This window comes from Caloenas nicobarica, chromosome 3, assembly GCF_036013445.1.
Source record: "Caloenas nicobarica isolate bCalNic1 chromosome 3, bCalNic1.hap1, whole genome shotgun sequence".
Taxonomy (NCBI): domain Eukaryota; kingdom Metazoa; phylum Chordata; class Aves; order Columbiformes; family Columbidae; genus Caloenas; species Caloenas nicobarica.
In genome coordinates this window covers 63,613,435-63,637,496 of record NC_088247.1, presented here as the reverse complement: position 1 = coordinate 63,637,496, position 24,062 = coordinate 63,613,435, and the positions used below count along the sequence as shown (strand labels likewise).

Here is a 24,062-nt window from a genome sequence, read left to right as displayed (position 1 = left end):
CAAGTGCCAGTGGTATGGAGGTGGGATGGGACATGGAGCGAGCCCCCCTGTTCTGGGCATGAGGGAAGTCCTTGGCTGCAGCCAAGTGGAGCAAATTGATGGTGGATGGTGTCTGAGCACCCATCTCTGCTCATCCTGGTGTGCGTGCCAGCCGACATGCATGGGCACTGTGCCAGCACTTTAAAGTTAATTCATTAATTCCTCTAAGTACAGGTATTTGGGAATCGGAAATTCAAATGTGTGGTTGGAAGCACTTCTTGATTTTGCTCTTAAGATACTAAGCTGTATCACTTGGCCAAACAGTCCTTTATACTCATGGCACTTTATTAGGCAGCGTAGGAGTGCCTTAAATGGGACTAAGTTGTATTTACACTCTTCCTAAAAGCTCCTTTGTGCTGGTAAAGTGATGTAAACTGGCCTCAGAGTAGATGAGACTTGCAGAACAGGGCTGTAAAAGTGCAACTGCATCTAATCAGTCTTCAGGCTTATGTGTCTGCTTCTGCTGGGGTGCAGCCTTCTCTTGAGGGCCATGCTGGCTCCATGCTGGCGCAGGACGTGTTCCCATTCCTTCAGCTCTCAGAGTCTCATTTCTGGCCCCCAGAGAAGTTTGCAGGTACAGGTCTGGCTTTGCTTCTGAATCTGTTTCCTAGTCCAGTGGGCTGTATTAGGATGCCTTAATAGCAAACTCTCATACTTTCATTGTAGGAAGTCAGGATGCAAAACCCACATGGAAGATCTACCTGGTCTTTTCACATTTAATCTTTTTGTAATGTCAGTGAAAAAGGGACAGTTTCAAAATCTGAGTTCTCCCCTCTTATGTTCTAAAGTTTCTCAAGTTATGTTTAGAAACAGGAAGCTGTTTTGCATAAAGGTAAGATTGTGTTTTTAAACAAGGAAAGTTGGTGTTAGACCGGCTAAATATACCCACACAGTCATACTCAGTGGGTGGTCCTGACTGTTTTTAGGCTTTATTTTTGCCTCTATTTATTTATTTTATTTTTTAGTGACACCTCCACTGTACCTTCAGCTTGTAGCGGGGCACCGCTTCCTGTGCCGGCATGAAACTTGCGATTACAGGAGGAGTCAATCTTGTCAGGTGTCATTTATCATGCGTTGCAGAGGGCTGGTTTCAGTAAAGGAAGAACAGAGCTTAATAAAGAGAGAGAGAGAGGGAGAAGCATTCTCTTAATAATTTGCCCTTTGCAACAGCAGACCCTTATCTGATCACCCACGCTCATCTGGCTGCTGACGCTGTACTTGCTTCATTAGTACGAGCTATTTTTTACTTTTGTGTCTTTTGAGGAACCGAGTGGGCCTGCTGGTTTGTAGTGATTCACCATCTCCAGGCAAACAGGGTGTCCTCAAATCCTGCGAGGGGGTTAGGAAGAGAGAAGTAGGGGGAAGAGTTCAATTGAATAAGCAAGGTGATTAATTGTCTTAGGTGGTCTGAGTGCTAAAACATTGCACTTCAGTCTTAAGGAAAATAGCCTTTGCAGTGCAGTTTTTCAGATTGTTAGGAACTATCTCAAGGAACATTTAGTAGTTTATTAGTTCAAGTGTAGTTTAGCAAGTATGAAGCCCTATATGCTTGTGCATATACTCCATGCGTTCATTTCCCTGTCTGTAAAGGGGATGCTGGGGGCTGGACTAGGAGATGTTTGGAATTGAACTCGATGATCTTTAAAGGTCCCTTCCAACCTAACTCATTCTATGATTGTATGTTGTTGATGCTTTCTTTTGCTTGTAGTGTACAAGTGTCATTGGTGTATCACAAACACCCAAGAGACTTTTGGACCAGATCTTTAGCTGATTTCACTTCCTCTTCTGACAATGGAAAAACAGCTCTATTTGGTGGAGTGGGCCAATCATGATGCAGAAGAAGGAGAACCCGGTATGTCTGGAGGTTTCTAGACCTGAGCAGTGGTTGCTTTCCCTTTTGGTAGACTATCGGCCCTGAAAATGTCCATTTAGAGCCTTACTCCGCTTAGAGCTGAGCCAGATTAATTTGAAATAGCACTTTTTTTTTCTTTTTTTTTTTTTTCCCCGAGGGTTGTAAAGATAGCAGCACCCTTAAAATGTACAGTCTAATTAATGTAACTTGTATTACTACTGTAGTGGTCAGAGTCTTGAGGCAATGCTAAGCGACTAGATTTGCTACAGCAAAATGCCTGTATTGAGTCATTAGTCAAAACGAAACATTTTGTCTGCAGAGTAGTGACTGCTGTGACATCTGTGCGATATACAGGATTTGGGGCTCAATAGCTGATCTCAGCTGAACTTTAACAAAGTGGTCAGAATGGATTGAACTAAAACTGCCACAAAGGACCGTTCTACTTTGAGTGCAAAAAATGGAAAAGAAATAGTAAGAACATGCTACTGATGTTTAGCATGCATCTGTTTTTGTTTTGACGTGTGGTGACCACAGGGTTTGGTAAACAATGACAGGTTTTAAAATAAGCTTGCATAATAATTGGTGTGAGTGAAAAACAAATGCAAGCTCAGATGCTATAAATGTCTTCCTATGTAATTCTTCCCGGGGTCAGGGCGTCCGTCAGAGGCAGCGCGTCTGCTCGTTCAAGAAAGTGTTGGAAAGGCACTGATATTTTCATGTGAAATGCAAGTGGCTTCTTCTGACATGGTGTGAAAGGAGACATAGCTGTTCACAAAATCTGCCGTGGTTGCATAATTAAGATTGCGTAACTTTTAAACTAAAAAAGCCTGATTTCCCAGAAAATTCAGTGGTATTTTCCCTCAAAGATGAAAATGCTAGGCAAAACCCTGATATTTGCCTAATATTTCCATTTAGCAACAGAATAATAATTACTTAGTACCTAAAGTGCTGCAATATTTACACAAATTTGGATTTTTTTTTTTCCTGGGAATACCTGGGGAAAAGCTTTACAGTATCTTAACAGGAATTTACCAGCGCAGATCTGTTCTCCCCAGCTGCTGCCCAAGATTGCAGTTCTTGTGTGAAAATGAAAAGGCATTTCAGATTTTGCATGACATTTCAGTTAGGAAAATTGTTATATCTGACAACTCTAGCAGTTTGAACTCTCCAGTGATACAGTTCGTACCCTTCTTACTGTAGATGATGTTTTATAAATCTAGAAATGGATACAAACCATGTCCACACAGGAATCGTGCTCTTTGCATACACTTTAATCTTTCACAAGTGCTGCTTAATTCATAATTTAGTTAATTTGTCCTTCATAAGATGCAAAATTTCCCTTTCTGATTAACATTTCTTTGTGTTAAATTGAGAAAAAAGTCTTTAATCTCAGTAATTTTCACCAGTTCTTGCAAATGCAATACTTTAATTACAATCCCAGTGGCATCACGTAGCATCATTGGTTAGTGTCTGAGCATTTGCTTTTCACGGATTTTAGATATTTTGTGTTTTGGGGGCTACATAATGCCTATTTGTTTACATGACAATGGTTTGGGGCCAACAGCAGGGCCAAAGCTGCATTTCTAAGTAATCCTACAAATAGTGATCAGTAACTATTTCGCACTTTTATAGTTTGGCACTGTAACGTTATGTTCAATTGCTGTGGCTCATAAGAAAGTGAGATAGAGTTGAGTTTTTGCTGATAAAGAGAGGAGCCCAAGAATTAAGAGCTCATTTGTATCTCAGCACCACTTTGGATACTACTATACCTTGTTAAAGTATATTTGGTAAATACTGTTTATTTACTACTTAATTCACCCCGAGAGAAGCTCGTTCTTCTGCAGGTTAGGACAAATGCGACTGGGTGTCATATAAACCTAATTTCAGCCATCGAAACAGTGTTTAGGGAGGACCTTATTGGTGGGCATCTCTTTCTTACTGTGCTCTGCATGGGAGCTGCTCTCTCTTAAGTCACTGCGTACTATTAATATGGTTCAATAGGAAATGGTGGGAGCGGGGAGCAAAACGACTGTGATGCTTTTGTTGCTTTCTGAAATTTTAAGAACACTGGAAGGGCTGTCTGTCAGATCTGCCGTTGCTCTGCCATCACATTTTAAGGTCCATGTGGGAACTGATTGGTATTTTATTCATTCGTTTGGGGTTTTTTTCCTTGTTTGCCAAGGAAATAAGTAACAGCATGAGAAGATCGGCAGTTTATATAATTCTCTTGTTTAGTTTCATATCTGAACAATCACAATCTTTTGCTTTTGTATAGAGATAGATTCAGGATGTCTGCATCAGAAGACAGTCAGCCAAAACAGGTAGATTTTGTATTATCTGGCACGACTAAGCACCTCTGACAGACTCTTACTTGCACAGCAAGGTAGCAAGATTAGGCAACCAGAAACAAAATATTTACCTGATCTGTTAAAAGCAGTGGGATCAGAGAGATCAATTAGCTGCTAATTGACTGACAAGATTGTTTGTCCTATTGGTTGTTTTGGCATCTCTTTGATAGCAGGTTTTTGTTCAATTTAAGGAGAAGAACTGTGATTTGTTTGCAAACTTTTACCTCTAAAGGAAGTGTTTAAGATTAATTTGGCTCCTGTGTAGCTTTCTCCCTCTCTCTCTCTCTCTTTTTTTTTTTCTTAAATAGCCATCCTGTGGAAATAAGTCTGTGTTCGGTTGGACTTTGGCAAAGTGAAAGCTTTTTTTATACATTTTTTCCATCCGGTAGCAATGTGTACATTCTATATGATGCTGAAGCAGGAAATAGTGGTGTACTTTAAGTGAGCTATCCTTGTCATTATAGTGAAAAGGTCAGTGTTAAAGCATTTCTGCTGTAGGCTTTTTCTATGGCTTCTTAAAATACACTCAACTTGAATTTAAGTTTTTTGGGGGGTTCTATTTTTCTATAGAGACTGGCAATTTAAAATTATATTTGAGATGCTTAACATAGCAAAAACTGAGTGCTTTGCTGCAGCTGTGCTCTAAGCATTTATGATGCAAGCCAGCATCTCTTAAAGAAAATCACCCATGTTTTTTGAACTGTCATTGAACATTTGTTGCAATATGTGTTACTCATTTCTCTGTAGACATCTTAGAGGTGTTGGATTAGTTTATTTTCATCTTGTAACAAATAGCCTGAGATATTTATGTAGGATGTAAGACCCTAAACCTACGTGATGTCTAATTCTGGGGTTTTTTATGAGGAATAAATCTGGAATTGTGTCCTTGGATTTGCGACTCTTTGCTTCAGATTCATATCAGGATAATGTAGAGCAGAATTTGGCTCTTTCACTCGCTGTTGGAATAATTTATCTCCTTCTAGCCACTCTGAGCCAAACTGTGTACCTGTTCCAAGCTCCTTGAAGTCAAATGAGAGACTCTTGTTTCACACCTGAGTTTTCTATAAGGTCACTGCAGAAGGGATAGAGTGTGCCTGACCTCCGATTCGGTAGGATCGCATTCAGAGGAGGGAAAGAGAGTCTTGTTCTTCTTCACAGCATGTTCCCATTGACATTTATATGAAATGTCTGAGGCAGGTCTGAGTTCCTACAGTTACAGTTAACAGGTGTTGTACTCTAGCAGATTTGTTTATTTATTTGTTTTCTTAGTTGACTTCAAAGTACCTATAAGCAGACAGGTTCCAGTTAGTTTCTTCAAGAAACTCAGATATTGGTCTCAGATAACAGTTTGAATTATCTCAGTTAACAAGATTAAGGTGAGTTTGGTAAAGCCTTAAAATTAATTAAATAATCAATACTACGCCAATTAATTAAAATGTGCTGTTATATGCCATTTCTCGACAGCTGAGATTCTAGAATAGTTCTTGAAATATGAGCCAGATTTAGTGCAAGCACTGAACTAATCTCAGAAGTCAGGATGCCAGGTTTTATACCACTTCTAGTTTTACGTGCACAGATCCGGTTCCTTTAAACGAGCAACTACCAGGGACACAAACGTGCATTCATAGAAACCTGAGAGTAAAAGCCTGAAGCTGGTGCTTGGTCACGGCCAGGTTGCTGTCTCCCCTGGATGCGTCTGTACCTGGATCCTCCCAGTCAGTCCCCTCAGCTCCTGGCTTCTTGGGGAATCCATGTGAGCACAAGTGTTCACCCAGCATGGCGGTGGAGAACAGATCCCGCCCTGTAGCTGCTCCTCAAGTGAGCTTAGTACAGTCTGTTTGATCATTTAATAGTAAATTCACAGTGTACTACGTGTACTTGCTGAGCAGGATTTATTTTTGTATTGGCTAGTACATTTAAATGACATTTAGAAAAATACATTCTAATAATTAGTTCTGCTGCCCAAATTTTAAAAACGTGTGTGTTATTCTAAATGTGTCAGGGTATTTTCAAAACTGTGATTCTCTTGCTGGTTTTGGAGAATGGCAATAAGTTCAATAAAACACTGAAATCCAGAGGGCAGGCAGAACATCTGGAGTGGAATTAAATGAACAAATTAGAGTAGTGTCTTCAGATGTGAAGAGGTAACAAGAGTAATTACAATATAGAAAGTGGTAGATTAAAATCAATGCACCTAACCTGTTTTGAAAAGGTCTGCGTTCTTGGAATCCCATGTGTAAAAGGATGTCTTACAACTCCTGCCAAACTGCAGCAAAAGCATCCTTGCATTCCCCAGTAATTCAAGACTTTGCCAAGTGCCAGTGGTTGATATAGGAATTTACGGTCATTCCTAGAGGTGTTCAAATAGACAGGCAGAAGGCCAGCTACAAAACCACAGTCAGATGGGACCCCTAACTGAGGGCTGTTGGAAATGCAAAGAGAATCTCTCTGATCAAGAACTGGAAGCCTTTTTACAAAACTGGGAAATTTAAGAAGTGTTTTTTCTGCCTTATCCTTTTACTAAGTAGAGTTCAAAGACTGCAAGTGTGTATAAAAAAGTTTGCAGTTGGTTATCTTTTCTCATTTGTGTGAAATGTCAAAATGGTATACCCCATGGACTGCATTCCTTTCGTTATGTTGCTACAGAACATCCTACACACATAAATTAATATGTAACCTTGCGCAGAAGGATGAACAAATGCTTGTCTATCTTCATGCCAGTTAAATCCTTCAGTTCAGAGATGTGCATCAACTGCTGGTTGAGACTTAGCCCACCTGTGACTTTGCCTAGGTAGAAGAAGCTGTAAATTTGTGTTTTATTGGGCTTCCCAGTCTTTTTTTTTTTTTTTTTTTCAGTGGGATGTCAACACCAAACAGCTCCTTGGGGGCTAACATTAAGGGGGCAGAGAGAAACATGGTGTAGGACAGCAAGCCAAAGGTATGCTCTCCTCCCAAAAGACCAAGGCAATTTTCTTCTCAGTTGCAGGTGGGGAAGAGCTTGGAGGTGGCCTCTCTTTCTTGTGAGGCTGCTTGGCTGCTGGGCTTATCCCAGACATAAACTAGACTTGCTTAATAAGGGTCTTGGCAGAGATCTGTGCATGAGTGTAGGGATTTCACAGGAGCCACTGCAGTTTGTCTGTGCTAACACTTGCCCTATAGAATATGAATTCTTAAGGGGCCAGTTATTGTGGTTTTAGGCCGGCTTTGTGCTGGCAGAGCTGGACAGAAAAGATTTAAAACAGGGCTGCATCTGACCCTTAGTCCTTACGCTAGAGTCAATATTTATTCTGTATGGTGCACTCAGGATTTAGCCTTGAAGACATAAGCTTCCAATTTGTTCACTTGCAAGAGCTGTAATATGAGCTACAAATTGAGAAGTAGTAAAAGTTGTATTTTGCCAAATTTTATTTTAAAGCTGTTGAGTGTAACCATTTTAATGGTCTGAAAAAAAAAAGGGGGAGAAAAAAAAAAGGAAAGGAAGGAATAATCTTGGAGCTCTGCAGTCGACCAGATATACGTCCCTGGCATGCAGCTCATGAAGCCACCTTAGGAAAAGAAGCAACAGGATAATGCTCCTTTCTAGAAAGTTTTAAGTGTCTTGATTTAGTAGGTGCATCTGACATAAATACAGCTCCCAGTTTCTCAGTAATCTTCTCATGTTCAAAGGTTTCACAGAAGCAAAGCGTCCCTGTTTGAAGCGGGCAGATAGAGCAGCGCATGTGGCTGGAGGAGCTGGCTCCAGGGCCGCATTCCTACCGGGAAACCTGGGCTGGCCCCCGGCCAGGTGGGACTTTGCAGCTCCTGTCAAACCAGCGCAGCTCCCAAACGGCTTCTGATCCATGTAGGTGGGCTCCTTGTAGTCAGCCCAGCGGAGCTGAACTGTGCCAAAGGTATTAAAGAAAACGTGCATTTTTATCATCCTTAGTTCCTTAGTTTGAAATACGTAGTACTTGAAATATAGGGATTTTCTCTCTATTGAATAGTATATATTTGATGAAGAGCAGTATTGAGGAGTACATTTACAGTGTTTTCTAAAGGAGAAACAATCAGCTGAAAAATGATAGTCTGTTGTAGGCTTAAGCTAGGCTGTGGATGCAGGCAGATGAGACAGAGGCTTGACTGGAAAAAACAGACAGAATGCAAACTAGCTTTACAGTGTTTTTGATTTCTCCAGTTAGGGCGGTCTCCTATTAGAGAGGAGGGAAAAGAAAAAAAAGAAACCCAAAGAAATAATATTAAAGCCATCTTCAACATAGGATGGATCGCAGCTCAAACCAAACCAGAAATGATTATGTTAGTTGTGGAAAGGGATTTATTTTCCCCAGGAGAGTGACTCTGACCAAACTTAAGCCATCAATACTCCCTGTAATTAGTCTGTACCTGTTTCATAGTGTAGGCTGAAAATTTATATAGAACATTCTGAGAATAGCAGGACTGCAGAATGGCTTGAACTCTGTTAATGGAGATTTCAGTCCAGAAAGTTGTTGGAAGTATATCAACATTATCTTATGCTCAAATAAAACCATTGCTGTCACATTTCTGTGACTGGCACATTTCTTCTGTAAAGGTGCTCTCGGTAGAGGGTGAATGGAACAGAAGGGATTCTCCCATCTTCTAGAAATTTCTTCTTCACCATTTGCAAAATTACCTAATAAGAAGAAAAGTGTTTTTCTTTGAAGATGGCTAATAACTTTATGCTCTCTCAATGAAGAACATGCCCTCTTGTTCCTGGTTTCTGCTTCTCAAGACACATATTTTCCTCTATATCCGGGCTCGTATATCGGCATCATTACTGACCTGAGATTAGTTTAGCTCACCTATCAAAAATAGGTTGCCACTTTTAAAAGGCACTAGCCCATCAAAGCTGAATGACATTACGACCTAAAATTTTCTGGTTTGTATTTGATAGCTTGCTATTATTTTGTACTATATGGGATTTCTCTGTAGTCACAATTGAAAAATAGTGTTATCCATATTTGACTAAACCAACAGTCCATTAGCCATTGCTGTCCTAACTGCTGATACGTTATTTCTACTATTAAATAAATAATTGATAACAGGTGGCACAGTGGTGATTCTACTTATGTCAAGTCATAGGCCTTTACGAACATCTGTTTGTTCTTTGAAAGTGTTATTAATTACAAAGAATTAAAAATTATTTTTTCAATTTTTGATGAGTTTTTTTCTTTTATAGACTTTATTATTTTATCATCTGTTGGTTTTATTCAACAGAGAAAGCATGTGTGCTCTAGCTGTTTTTCTGACAGTTTCTAATTGAGCATCATTATAGTAGCCTATATCCCATTGAAGTTAATACTCCGGCTATTTCTAAAGATCTGTTCTTTAGAGATGCTCTGAATTTTGTCCTAAATGAAAACCATAAAGAAGAGTCATAATTGTTGCTTCTGTTATCCCAATTGAACAAACATCCTTTTTAATGAAAGAAAAGCCCAAATCTGTTTTCGAGATAAGACTTGTTGAAAACTGGAAGGGAGGATCCTCCTTTGGGGGGAGAAATGTTCTTTGGGGCAGGGAGATGATGTTCAGGCTCCCTTTTTTAGGGATATTCTCTGTACCTGTCTTTTCTGCAATACAAAGAGTAGCCTGCAGTCTGGTGATGGTCAGACAAGTGGCAAAGCATGGCAGTCACAGGAGTCTTTTTGCCATGTACTTGATCTGTAGGTTTCTTCTTTAAGAAGGCAACCATATATTCTTGAGCAGTATCCCTCTGGTGTTCAGTTATTTGGAAACCTACACATGTTTCACGACATTTTCTTGCAGCTGAGTGGTGACACCCTGGACAGGATTTCATTCTGGTCCCTGAAACATTTAATGAGAGGCCTGGAGCCTAAAAGTATTAGCTGAAGAGAAGCATTGAAAGCGGATTTGCCAATGGGATTCAGGGATAATCCAGGCTTAGCAAAGGCGTAGGACTGAAGAGGGACATTTGCAGCTCTCAGGAAGGTAAGAGTGCATTAGTTCAGACTTGCAGTTATTCATCTGCACACTAGAAACCTAAATACTTTTAAAAGACTTGCAGACATTATTCTTCCAAATGTAGTTGCTCAGACCTTCAAGACACAATCTGTTTTTTTTCCAATGGATAGATAAATGACATTTTCAGGCCTTTGCTGTAAAGAACAGAAAACTTTCTTTGGCATTATGCTTAATATCAAGAATTTCTTATGATTGGTTTTTTTTTTTCCCTACAGGAAATTTGAAGACAGTCATGCCTATTAGATTCCTAGAAGATGCAGGTAATTGTTTTATACTGAAAAAAAATCATATATGTTCCCATTCCCTGTGTATTTCCTTGCATTTTGCTAATGTTTCTTCAAGGCCAATTCAGTTTTTCCACTGTAGGAATGAAATACATTTCAGTGTCTCTAATACTGCTTTTTTGCCCTTCTCCTCGCTATTGTAAAATCATGACTTTTTATAATTCTCACTGTCGCGTCAGGAAAATATCATGTGTTTGCATAATATGGAAGCAGGAAAACTACTTCGTTCTTCAAATTCAAATGCTGTACTTGTCTATGAAAATCGTACCTCTGGGCATTGCTTCTTCATAATAGAACTGTGGAAACCTAGTGCATTTAACCACAAGCAGTACATGTATAGCTGGATGGAAATTTTGACATTGAAATCTAAAATGCTAAAGGCATATAAATGTAGTCATAGCTCATTTATTTAATATGTGTTTTACCTCTATTAAGATATTCTCACTAAAATTTAATATGGTCATTGGAAGATGGAGGTGTGGAAAGGTACCAGGAGTGTTGCATTCAGAATGCTTATTTGATGTCTCTTTTTTTGACTGTTCAAAAGTGTGATCAACATCTTCTTGTACAACCAGTTAGATGGCCTAAGGTGAGAAGTACCTCACTTCAGCCATCCTAAAATTTGGTATATACTCCAAGATAGTCATCCAGGATTTCTGCCTGGCCAACATTGAGCAATAAATAGGCATCTCCACAGTAGAGGCCCATGTGCATAGACATCCCCTATGTCTGAAGTACACGATATGGAAAGATTTCTCCTCTGGAAGTACTGATCACCCTCCTCTCACTTTAGAGGAAAGCCAGGTGACTAAAGTGCAGGTCTGAACTGTAGGTGAGTAATACTGCATAAGGTAATTCCCACCCACAATGTTAGGACTTGATTTTTCAGCAGCAACTTGCTGAAAGAGCTTTGAAAGTAGGTGGTGGACTTCATGAGAATCAAGACTTTAAACTGTCCCGAGAAAGTCTTCCAAAGCTACTGTTCAATTTGGAAAGCCTAGATCCCTGGTTTCTGTTCCTAGGGCTTTTATTGAGTAGTGATTATGCTTGTGTGCGATCTCTGGAGCCAGTCTTTACTGTGTCTCCTGGCAAAATGGGGTTTTGTGAAATGTAATTGCCTTTACTTAAGTCCCTATATATTTTATGTGAAGGGCTCAATGAAAGTGCAACTGACTGCATCGATGTCATTTCGCATGGCTGTATTAACTGGTGTGTGTGCTTTCTTTGTTTTTGCTTTTTCCTTACAGATAGCTGTGTCACCATGGAAGAGATGAAGAGGACTTTGCTCTAGTAGATCACAAACGGCTCTGGGTCATTCTGCATCTCAGTATTTAATAACAATGGGAAATGTCTAAATGCTATAACAAGTCTTTGCAAATGTATAATAAACTGTTTAGAAAAGTTCCTGCCATGAACAGAACTGTATGATATTCCCATAAGTGTACAGACACAAATCTAATGCCTATTGACTACTGTGTGGAAAGTTCCAAAGAGAAAGAAAAGTCTGTGAACTTGCAACAGCCCTGGAAAAATGGGAGCAACAAAACTTTAAAAAGCACAGCTTTGGACACACTCCATGTGTCTGCACAGCTTTCAAGTGAACTAGCACTTAAGACCTTGTGTAACAAAATGGACTCTGGGGACACAGCTATAGGGCAAAAAGCTACCTCAAGGTCTGGAGAAACTGCTAAAGTACCAAGTAGATGGAGGCAAGAACATTCAGCTGTTATTAAGATGAGCACTTTCGGCAATCAAGAAGTACAGAGGCAACCACAAATAGATCACGAGCAAATTGGAAACACAGCATCAGCACAACTTTTTAGTTCTGGGAAACTGGTATCATCGAATGAAGCTGCACAGCAAGTCACGGAGAAGCAATATCCACAGCATCGTCCAAGTCCTTACTCATGTCAACATTCGCTTTCTTTCCCACAGCATTCATTGCCACAAGGCTTCTTGCACAACATAAAGCCACATCAGAGCTTGGAAGGTCCTCCGTGGCAGTTTCCTAGCCACTTGCAATCAGTTGCCTCAGAGGACTTGTTCCCTTTCCATATGCACAGCCATAGCGGAGGCTTCTCCAGGAAGAAAATTTCAAGTTTGAACCCTGCATACAGCCAATATTCACAGAAATCTTTAGAACAATCAGAAGATGCTCACAAAAAGGAGCACAAACCCAAAAAGCCTGGCAAGTACATTTGTCCTTACTGTAATCGGGCTTGTGCCAAACCTAGTGTACTTAAAAAGCATATTAGGTCTCATACTGGGGAGCGACCATATCCTTGTGTTCCTTGTGGTTTCTCCTTCAAGACGAAGAGCAACCTTTACAAGCACAGGAAGTCACATGCCCATGCAATTAAAGCAGGATTGGTACCTTTCACAGAGTCAGCAGTCTCTAAATTGGACCTAGATGCCAGCTACATTGATGTGGAAGCTGAAATACATTCAGACGGCGAGCAGAGCACAGACACTGATGAGGAGACCTCACTCCTAGTAGAAGGTTCTGGTAAACTGAGCCCTGTCCCACAGCTGCCCCTGGACATTGCTAGCAGGAGCAGTTTTCACTCCTCCATGGAAGAGTCCTTGGTGGGGCCAATGAAAGTGCCCATTTTGATTATCCCTAAAAGTGGAATTCAGTTACCCAGTGAGAGTTCACCATATATTGGCTCTGATATGTTGCAAAACCCATCCTTAAGTACTAAGTCTGATGACTCGCATACAGTTAAACAGCGACTTGCACTAAGACTGTCAGAGAAAAAAGGGCAAGATTCTGAGCAGTCCTTAAACCTCCTGAGCCCTCACAGTAAAGGAAGCACTGACTCGGGTTATTTTTCCCGCTCAGAAAGTGCTGAGCAGCAGATTAGCCCACCAAATACTAATGCAAAGTCTTACGAAGAGATCATCTTTGGGAAGTTCTATAGGATTAATCAAAGGACAGCACTAACAGTAGCCACGACAAACCAAGAACACAGTTTAATGGGTAGAAAGGGTAAAGCAGAGCCATTACCTCTTTTAAATAACAGATCAGATATCAAGATGCTTGAGGAACATATTTCTCAGCTGACTCCAAATAAAGAAGAATTTGTCGACTCCAGTAATTTGAGCACTATTAAATCTACACAAGTTTATCCAGGCAGCAATACGGAATCTAGACAATCCCAGACCACCACATCATCTGTCAAAAGTGAATCCAACATGTATCAAGTCAGTCAGCAGGGTGATGTGCCCATCCTTCTAGAGCCCCCAGTAGATTCCTCTCCGCTTATTAGAAGTAACTCCATGCCAACCTCTTCTGCAAACAACCTAAGTATTCCCCCATCTCTGAGAGGAAGCCATTCATTTGATGAGAAGATGACTGGCTCAGATGATGTATTCTACCCCGGAACGGTAGGAATATCCCACCAAAGGATGTTGAGAAGACAGGCTGCATTTGAACTGCCCTCTGTGCAGGAGGGGCACTCAGATTCAGACTGTCATGGAAGACCAGGGAAAAATATAATTATGGCTTCCAGCAGACAGGCAGCAGGTGACAAAGGACCATCCTTAAAAGAGAAGAAAGGAGACAAGACTTTTTATGACTATGATGCCACTGGAAAGCACTACAAAAAATGGGAAGAATTTGAAGCGCAGAAGCAGAACTACAGGGACTCACCATCCTTAGGTGGGATGAACAAAGCAGGAGAGTACTTTATTGATCCACTTGGACAATCTCAGGTGGTGCCGTCCATGCTTGGAACAACTTTTGAAAACAGAAAGCGCAGGAAAGAGGAGAGTGTTGGAGATGAGGAAGACAGTCCCATGCTTTGCAGCAGTACAGCTGGCACCACTGGGGGAATTCAGCCTTTGGACTTTGATCCCAAATCCCAAATTCAAGAAGTGCCAAGGAGTGGATTTGCCCTTCAAAGCCTGGACAGTGCTGTCCATTGCCATGCAGAGCGTTTTGAAATCTGCCGGTCTTACTTGCAGTCTGGAAGCCCAGCAGCTTCTCTGGAAGACTCATCTTTGACTGCAGAGCAAGAAAAGACTGCAGAATCACTGACCAGAAAGCCCCCTGGAAATGTAATCTCTGTCATTCAGCACACAAACTCACTGAGCAGGCCAAACTCATTTGAAAGGTCTGAATCTACAGAACATATTGCGTACCAGCAGGAAAAGATTTATTCGCCATCTGAAACATGCGAGAGCGAGATTTGTGAGTCCCCAATGAGCCCAGACCGAGTTCCACAAACAGAAAATGCTGACACCAGTAGGCCATCTCCATCTCAGCAGGCTCAGCCGTATCACATGCAGCCCAGGTTGGTTCGCCAGCACAACATACAGGTACCTGAAATTCGTGTCACGGAGGAGCCAGATAAGCCTGAGAAAGATAAAGAAATGCAGAGTAAAGAGCAGGAGAGACCCACCGAAGAATTCCAGTGGCCCCAGAGAAGTGAAACCCTTTCTCAACTTCCAGCTGAAAAGCTACCACCTAAAAAGAAGCGTTTGCGACTGGCTGACATGGAGCACTCCTCTGGAGAATCCAGCTTTGAGTCCACAGGTACAAGCCTCTCTCGCAGCCCTAGCCAAGAAAGTAATTTGTCCCACAGTTCGAGTTTTTCAATGTCCTTTGAAAGAGAAGAGAATATGAAGTTCATCATGCCTCCCAAACAAGATGAGTTTGGAAAACAGTCTGAGTTTTTAACAGTTCCAGCTGGTGCTCATTCACTTTCTGTCCCTGGGCATCACCATCAGAGGGAAATGAGACGCTGCTCATCTGAACAGATGCCCTGTCCTCATGCTGCTGAAATCCCAGAGATCCGAAGTAAATCCTTTGATTATGGGAACCTGTCTCATGCCTCTTCGGCTGGGACACCTACTACGGCACTGTCTCCATCCCGAGAAAGAAAGAAGTGCTTCTTGGTTCGCCAGGCTTCCTTCAGTGGTTTTCCAGAGATTTCCCAGACTGATCAGAGCACAGAACAAAGTATAAAGCAGGAGCAGATGGAACATGCACAGGCTGGTCTTCGCTCCTCCCAGCTTGTCTGGCATCATTCTTCTTCCTCTGTACTTCAGCCCATTCAGGTGGATGACTCTGGAAAACAGGCTAGCTCAACCCACCTCGCCCACCAACAGGCTTTTCTTGCAGACAGCCCAGAAATGTTAAGGGCTCCCTTGATCCAACAAGCACCTTATATTCCTAACAAACATCCATCAGAGCAGCAGCAGCTATTTGCACATCAGGAAAAAGTCCCGTTTCCCCCTATTCACAGCACCTTGTTTCAGTTCCCGTATCCAGCTGTCTGCATGGTTCACTTACCACCATCTCAGCAGCCTGTCTTGTGGCAGTCATGCACAGAACCTCTACACTTCCAGCATCACTTTGTACAACAGCTGCAGAAATCTTATGTCAAACAGCCTTTCCAAACAGATGTTCCTCCAAGTTATCACCTGGAACATGCACCAGAGCTTCTTGGAAAGAAACCAGCTGATTATGTGCACACTAAAGAGCAAGCATACCAGCATTACTCAGGAACATCTGGGCAGTATTCAAAAAATACTCTTGCTAAGTACCAGTCAGACCATAGCATTAAACCAACAGATACCTCCTCTGAGCAGCATCTTCAGACAGATTTTGACTCCCCAAGTGATGGATCTGTACAGTCTTTGCCAGGAACAGTTGTTCCCGTCAGGATTCAAACCCATGTGCCATCTTACGGTAGTGTCATGTACACAAGCATTTCCCAGATTGTTGGGCAGGGCAACAGTCCCACAATTGTAATTTGTAAAGTCGATGAGAGTGTTTCTCAAAGAACATTGGCAACTAGTGCAACCATGCAAGGAATTGGATTTAACATAGCTCAGATGCTGGGTCAGCATGGAGGGCTAGAAAAATATCCTTTGTGGAAAGTGCCGCAGACGCTACCACTTGGACTGGAGCCACCAATTCCCCTGTGTTTGCCTTCCAGTTCTGACATTGCTTCTACCTTGGGAGGAAGCAAACGAATGCTTTCACCTGCCAGCAGCTTGGAGCTCTTCATGGAGACCAAGCAGCAGAAACGAGTCAAGGAAGAAAAAATGTATGGGCAGATAGTTGAGGAGCTAAGTGCAGTTGAGTTAACTAGCTCAGATATAAAGAAAGATTTTCCAAGAATGCAGAAGCCTCAACTAGTAAGGCAGAGCTGTGCTACCGAGCCAAAAGAAAGTCTGCCATCTGTGTCATCCTGTTCACCACTGTCGTCCTCATCATCTCAAGACTTCCCACCTGTCAGCATGCCAACAGCTGATACTTTCCCACTGAGCAGAGAGAAACTTTCCAGTTTTGATTCCGCGTCACCGGGGCAGAAGTCCAGTGGCCCTTCTGAAGGAAGAGACTCCCCAGAAGAACTGGACGTGGATGAAACAGCCTCAGATATGAGCATGAGTCCACAGAGGTCTTCATTGCCACCCGGGGAAATTCAGCCAGAAGACCAACTGAAACATCAAAAATTGCCTCTTGGGATGTTAGTCCAGATGTTGTCCAATACCAGGGGGAAAGTCACAGGCTCAACCATTCTCCTGACAGACGTAGCAGATTTTCAGCAAATCCTTCAGTTCCCCAGTCTGCGCACGACTACTACTGTGAGCTGGTGTTTCTTAAACTATACAAAACCCAATTATATTCAGCAACCAACCCTCAAATCTTCTGTTTATGCTTCATGGTGCATAAGTTCATGTAACCCAAACCCATCAGGGCTAAGTACGAAGACCACTTTAGCACTTTTAAGGTCCAAGCAAAAAACCACCACAGAAATCTACACTCTGGCTGCTATGCATAGACCTGGAGCCGGTAAACTGACATCATCAAGCGCATGGAAGCAGTTTGCTCAGGTAAATAAGAGGTTTTAATAAAATTAAATTAGTGTATCTTTATTTGAGAAAATATTAGTAAACTATGAAATGTAAGTTAATGATTTTTTTTAAAAAAAACATTCCCCATGGGAAATCAGACATTGACATCTTCCCATGACAACTTTTGAGCCTCAATTTACCCTTCCACAAGCTCTCCTACTTCTGCTGTCTCTGTCTCCGTTTTCAAAATCAAATGTAAGAAGTGAGACTTTTAAAGCCCTCTCCTCATGTATCCCAGAGCCTGACACATGATCTCGTTGTATTTTGTCCTTTGTTTTCGCTGCGTCCTGATTCAAACAGTAGCAGACGCAAATACCCATGTGTGTTCCTAAGTAAAGATTAAGTTAAAATTGAGTAAGGATCTTCAGATCCGTTTAATGTCTTTTACATACTGCCTCTTCCTCATGGACTAAGCATTAGATAATGGTGCCAGGGAAAATTCTGTAATGGCAATAAATTACCTTCTAAATCTTTGCCATCTTCATTTTCCATACTTTTTTTTTCTGAGGAAAGATATGGTGTTGTCTTTTCTGTCAAGACTCTCATAAAAATTTGTCCATGCTGCCCGCTCTCTTTTTCTCCATCAAATCAAATGGGACAAATTAATTCATCTTATAGAGTTGCACTAAAATGAGAGTTTGGCTTTGACCTGGAATGTTAAAAGTGCTTGAAATGAAGTGTGCGTTTATTGTGTGCTTCAGCAGTAACACCCTTCCTTGACTTTGTTCTACAGATGAAACACGAGCCATTCTTCTTGTTTGGCAGCAAGCTTGAAAAGAAAGTAGTGGGGAATATTATAAAAGAAAGAGTAAAAGGAGACATTCATGGAGATAAAGACATTACATCCAAACAAACTGAGCCGATACGAATTAAAATCTTTGAAGGAGGGTAAGAAAATGCAACTGGAAATTTCAAGCTCAGATTGTCATTTTAAAGAGATTTGAACATGAATATGAATGAATTAGGATGTGAACAGCCTCCTGTATTCGTGCCATGTCTTGTAGCTCCCACGCCTCTTCTTTTTTGTGTATATGTCAGTCTTAAAACAAACTGCAGGGTACCTGTACGCTTACTCTTGTCACTGCTTTGCTATTAGGGCAATTATATTTTTGTCCATGTGACAGCACTCATTTGAAATTGTTACTTTCATTCCTTAGGTCATAAAGAAATGGATAAATGGTTAACTTTTTGATATTTTCTATACCATTTCTTTGTACTTAATGGCTTCCGTGAGGTTATCTTTCGATTATCAGACTCTGTGTACCTCCACTCCCTTGAATGCGTTAGCTAGGTATGCTTACTCTTATTTTTATATTTTTTAATTATTTACTGAAGTTGGATTTTGGAGAGAAAATGTAAGATTACAATGAAATCTATGGTATTTAAGCCTCATCCATAGATCTGTCATGTATGGCTGATAAAACAATGTTTAATTTTACCATGGCCATCTATCACTCAAATGATAACAGAAACAAATAGCAAAGAGAGGGAAAAAGACCTGAAAGCCCTTTAGCAGTGTTTTGAGGCTTATGAAGCTTATTATAACCAGCAAATGAAATGGACACTTGTTTGCTTCTGCAGTACACTCTGAAATGGAAGATACTGTTTTATTTCTTTTAAAGAATTCTGACATGATGCAATGAATTTACCAGTTGTTAGTAGTGAATACTCAGGTAGTTGAACAAGATGTGTTTTTCAGTCATATCAAGCTCAAATGGTCTCACAGCACTGTTTTATTGGATTAACTAGATACGTCAGGATGGAGATGTAAGAAATTCATCCATCCATTTCCTTCTCCTGTAGGTTTGTACCCTAAAAGGTACAAATCTCAGTTGTCCTTCATTCACATGATGTGTTTTGGCTCCACTTTGATAGTCTCCATGACATGAACCTTGGCATTGCTCTGTAGTCTGCCACACTGGGGAGTACAGCCTACATCTTGCCTGAAAGACTGAAAATGTTATTTTGGAGATTGTTTCAGGTATACTGGTCCAAACACCCTGATCCTGGCTGTTCTCTGTAGTTGTACATTGTCCTGGTACCCAAGCCACTAGGCTGGCTACACAAAAGTGACCCAAACTTCAGGAGTGAGCCTAAGTTTACAAGAAATTTTAAGAGCTGTTGCTTCAACTCACACCCACTTTGAAGTATAAAGTTTGCCTGTTTCCCACCATGTATAATTTCTGAATTTGGATCACCCAACTGAAGATAGTCGGCACTGATGTAAGCTGTGTGATGAGAGGTCAGAAGAGTAGAAGTGTGTGAAGAAAAGCAACTTAAAGGAGGATTCAGAACAGTGTGAGCTGCAACAGATCACTCTGTAAAATGCCTCTACCATCTAACACCTTCTTTAAGAAACTTTGTATGTTACTTACACCATCTTAAGTTTCCCTGTAGTCCAATAAGGTCTGTGAAACTATTTGTGTAAATGTACATAATTCGCATGTCATCTAGAAATGTCTCCGAATAATATTTGTCTATGTTTAGATATCCTTTGAGTAGAACAAAAAGGAAGAAACCTTGATGTGCACATTAATTTCTGGACGGGGGAGACAAATAATCTGTGCAATAGAGTAGGAGCTCCTCAATAGGAGCATATAACCTGCAAAGTGACAGTGAATAACATGATGTAGTGTTAATGGGTCCATTCTTTCCTTATACATCATAATGTTATCATGCATTTTATAGTAATTATTTATGAAAGAGTAGATTAATTATTTTCATTAGTTCAGCTATTTTTAAATAGATATAATGTTATTTACATAGTATAACCATGTCTTTCATTGTTTTCTGTCCTGACTATTGAATTTGTCCTCCTCTTGAGGTTTTTGTTTGTGACTTCTGAAAGCTAGTTTTTAACATGGGTGGGTTTCCATGCTTCCTTGCTCTTGGCTGTTTGCAGAGCTGTTCTGTTCTTCTCTGCTCTGCTCTTGTTGAGCTCATCTTCATATCATCATCTCAGCACGCTAAAGTAGTGCACTGAACTATGCAGCAAATGTCTGTCATCTTCGTTTCACTTTTTCTCCCCTGGACAGACAAGCATGCATGGTGATATCTTGTTTCAGCAGGGTATTTTCATTCTATTTTTCATTTGTCTTGGGGAGCGGATTTGCTTATGCTTCCTGATTGCTTCTGTTTTGTAAATGTGAAGAAGGGAATTCAGAATCCATAGCTGAGCAAGATCAGAGGTTGTCAAGGTGTTTGGTTTTTGGGGAAGCGTGGGCGCTGGGCAGTTGTGCAGCAGCCATGTGCCAGGGGAGGGGAGTGCTCGTATGGCGGGTGGGCAAAAAGCAAATAAATGTGGCTGGGGAGGAGTGAGAAGCTGAAGGAACAGAATGAACGGGGTTGAGCCGAAAAGTAGATGTCACAGCGCGTCACCACCTCACTGCACCAAAGCCCATCAAGAGCAGTTTGTGAGTGTGGTAGCAGAGGAGGTTTTGAAGGAAGAAGCTAAGAACCATTATTATTACCTCTGGCAGGTGGCTTGATTCGAATGAAATTATCTGAATCACCAAATCTGCTTTCCATCACCTGTGACTGCAAAACTCTGATGGGATATGAAGCAGGGTTTCTCAAAGAAAAACAGCAATTTGAAGTTCAGTGCTTGCTGCAGTGCAGTCAGTTAGTTACTAATGGCGTGAAGTAAAAAGAAAGGAGGGACAGGGCAAACGTGCCCGCTTGCCTGACATCTGGTTTAATGACATTATCAGCTGACAGCAAGAACGCACAGTTTGCTTGTTTGCTCTTTTATATCTATCAGTAATGGACTCTAACTGAAAATCCCTAATAAGATAACATTTTGGATAGAAATTGCAGGACTCTGAGGCTTGTTAATGCTTTTTAAGTCTGGAGTCCCATTCAAATCAAGCTCAGAGCAGCAGTGACCATAGTCCTTATATGAAAGCTGTGTAGCGGGAAGGGGGAAATTACTGAAAGCTTTAAGAGAGGCATGAGTTCATAGTAAGATCTAATATTCCTGGGGGCTAGAAAGATAATCACCATAGACTCAGGCTTCTGGTGTTTCTGTTTTTCAACAAGGCCTTCCTTAAATGTCAGATTTGTGTGTGTCATTTCTCTTACAGTTGTTATTGTGAAGTACACTTAGAGAGTCAAGGCCAGTTATGACCAAGAACTGTCCATATGAATGACGTAGAGACGATTCTTGTCTAATTGTCTTTGTGCCCAATGGGATCTAACAGGTGACAGAAGCTGGTGGAATGAAGTCAGGCAGAAGAACAGCAGAGATGGAGCAACAGAAAGGCACATGTTATAACACAGCATTTATCTCACCAGTATCAATCATGGGTGATATGGTGGATTCCATCCCAGCAAAATCAGACTATAAGGAGAGGTGAAAAGAAGATAGAATGGTAGTCTTTCAAACAATAATGGGCATTTTTTTCTGTCTGTGGGAGAAAGCCTGGACATGGTTGATGAAGCAAAGGATAGAGATGACTAGGAGTATTTGGCATATGTGTATGAAGGAGAACCTGGAAAATGGTGCAGACAGAAAAGCAGAATCCCAGAAACTGCTAGGGAGACAGCTAAACACTGAATGATGTTAGACTGTGCCAGTTTTGCCCATGGTGTGAGGGACAATGAAGGAAAAGGGAGAGGGCCTACTTTATTGGAAAAGATGAAAAAACCTGAACTTAGGCATCCACATTTGAAAGAGGAGCTGATGTGTTTAATAGATAACAAGACGGACATGAGAACAGAACAGTGTTTTACATATTTCGAAGATATTATCTTCAGTATTTATATTGCCAGTGATATAGCTGAACATACAGAAGAAGTGTTCATCCAAGAAAAGCACACTTGAAAAATGTTTAAGCTCTGTAACCCCAAAATTGTCACTTCTTGTAGAGTTATCATCACATTAACAGATTCTTTCACATAGTCCCATATTTATTTAAAGCACTGACTGTCAGTACCAATGGTATTTTGTGGACTGTGCATCCGCAGGGTGACTGAAAGTACTTTGTGCTGCTTAGGGAAAGGGCAAGGGAGGACAGGGGGCAGACAAAATATTCTTTCTCAGTTCTCTCAATTTCTGGATTTTACTCTGGGTGAATCAGGATTAAATTCTCCCTCTAGGGAATGCCCAGCACTCTTGAAACCTCCAAACAGCCTGGGCAGATCCCCTGGGCCCTTTTAGATTTCAGTATTAACGATTTATCTTGACAGCAAAGGCAACGTGCAGCTTTACATAGATTTGCATATCTTATTTATTATCTAACTGCACACTATGTAATCAGCAAAAATAGCATGGAACACTTACGCCTGTGCTAAGAAAAAAATCGTTTAACAGCTTTCTGCTAAGTATGCAGGTTGGAAATTTCCCATTTTATTTTTGAAGTAGCACGTACCTGAGTGAACTCAACTTGGTATCCTTTAGGGAGGGATCCATCTTTGGGAACTTCAGGCATCTGTAGCGTAAACGCGTACATCCTTGCTAGTCATCTGCATTCTCTTTATGCTTAATGCGTAGAAACGGGCATTTCCAGGATCTGATTTATCTGATCCCAAGGGATAAAAACACTAAAATAGTTAAATGGACCGTGCTGCAAAATGACGCTGTTTTCCATGGTGGTGGATGCCTGTGTTGTACAAGACTATAGTTAGCTGAAAAAAATCCAATTGTAGACTCGTATTTGGAGTTGTACTGTGTCTATAGGAATGGTGGCTGATCTGTTTCCTGACAAGATGTTTATAGGATCATAGAATCATAGAGTAGTTTGGGTCAGAAGAGACCTTTAAAGGTCATCTAGTCCAACCCCCTGCAGTGAGCAGGGACATCTTCAACTAGATTGGGTTGCTCAGAGCCCCGTCCAGCCTGGCCTTGAATATCTCCAGGGATGGGGTATCTACCACATGTCTGGACAACCTGTTCCAGCGTTTTACCATCCTCATTGTAAAAAATTTCTTCCTCATGTCTAGCCTGAATCTCCCCTTCTGGTTTAAAGCCATTAGCCCTTGTCCTGTCATAACAGGCTCTGCTAAAAAGTCTGTTCCCCTCTTTCTTATAGGTCCCTATACTAGTCTTATACTGCAACCGTTAGGTTTCAAATTCTTAAAACACATTGTGACCAGTGCATTCCCTGAAAAACAAGTACTTTGTGACTTCCAAACTGAAAATTCAGTAGTTCCTGTGGACTTCTGTGGATTTGTTGTGATGAGATGTATACAGGATCAGGATCAGATGGACAGAGGTGATGTTTGTGCATGTATGCAAACTAGAGTCTGTATGATTTAAATGCTTGCTCTCTTCCAACAGGTATAAATCCAATGAGGATTACGTCTATGTCAGAGGTCGTGGCCGAGGAAAGTACATTTGTGAAGAATGTGGAATTCGCTGCAAAAAGCCAAGCATGCTCAAAAAACATATCCGCACTCATACTGATGTCCGGCCTTATGTATGCAAGTTGTGCAATTTTGCCTTCAAAACTAAAGGTATTTGACCCTCATTGCTGAACTCTTGCCACTTCCTCAACGAATCTTGAAATATTTTGCCATCTGCGATCCAAGCACCCTTTGCAATCACGGAGAGAATTTTCTTCAGAATAAAATTATTGTGTTTATGTATACAAGAATTAACAAGAGAGGTTTTTCTCTTCACTTTAATTGATCCAGGGATTTTGTGAGACTCTGAGACTCCGTGGATGGCTTCATTAA

General features: G+C 41.0%; 1 protein-coding gene across 4 annotated transcripts in view; it reads left to right on the top strand.

Moving 5' to 3' along the window:
- Positions 1–24,062, top strand: part of HIVEP2 (HIVEP zinc finger 2) — a 139,326-nt gene that overhangs the window by 102,802 nt on the left and 12,462 nt on the right. For all 4 annotated transcript variants that reach the window (XM_065630738.1, XM_065630739.1, XM_065630740.1 and 1 more), the window contains 4 exons: positions 10,452–10,496; positions 11,768–17,366; positions 18,121–18,275; positions 23,665–23,840. In XM_065630738.1, the coding sequence (XP_065486810.1) occupies positions 11,979–17,366; positions 18,121–18,275; positions 23,665–23,840 (5,719 nt within the window). In that variant the 5' untranslated portion in view covers positions 10,452–10,496; positions 11,768–11,978. The remainder of the gene's footprint in view (positions 1–10,451; positions 10,497–11,767; positions 17,367–18,120; positions 18,276–23,664; positions 23,841–24,062) is intronic.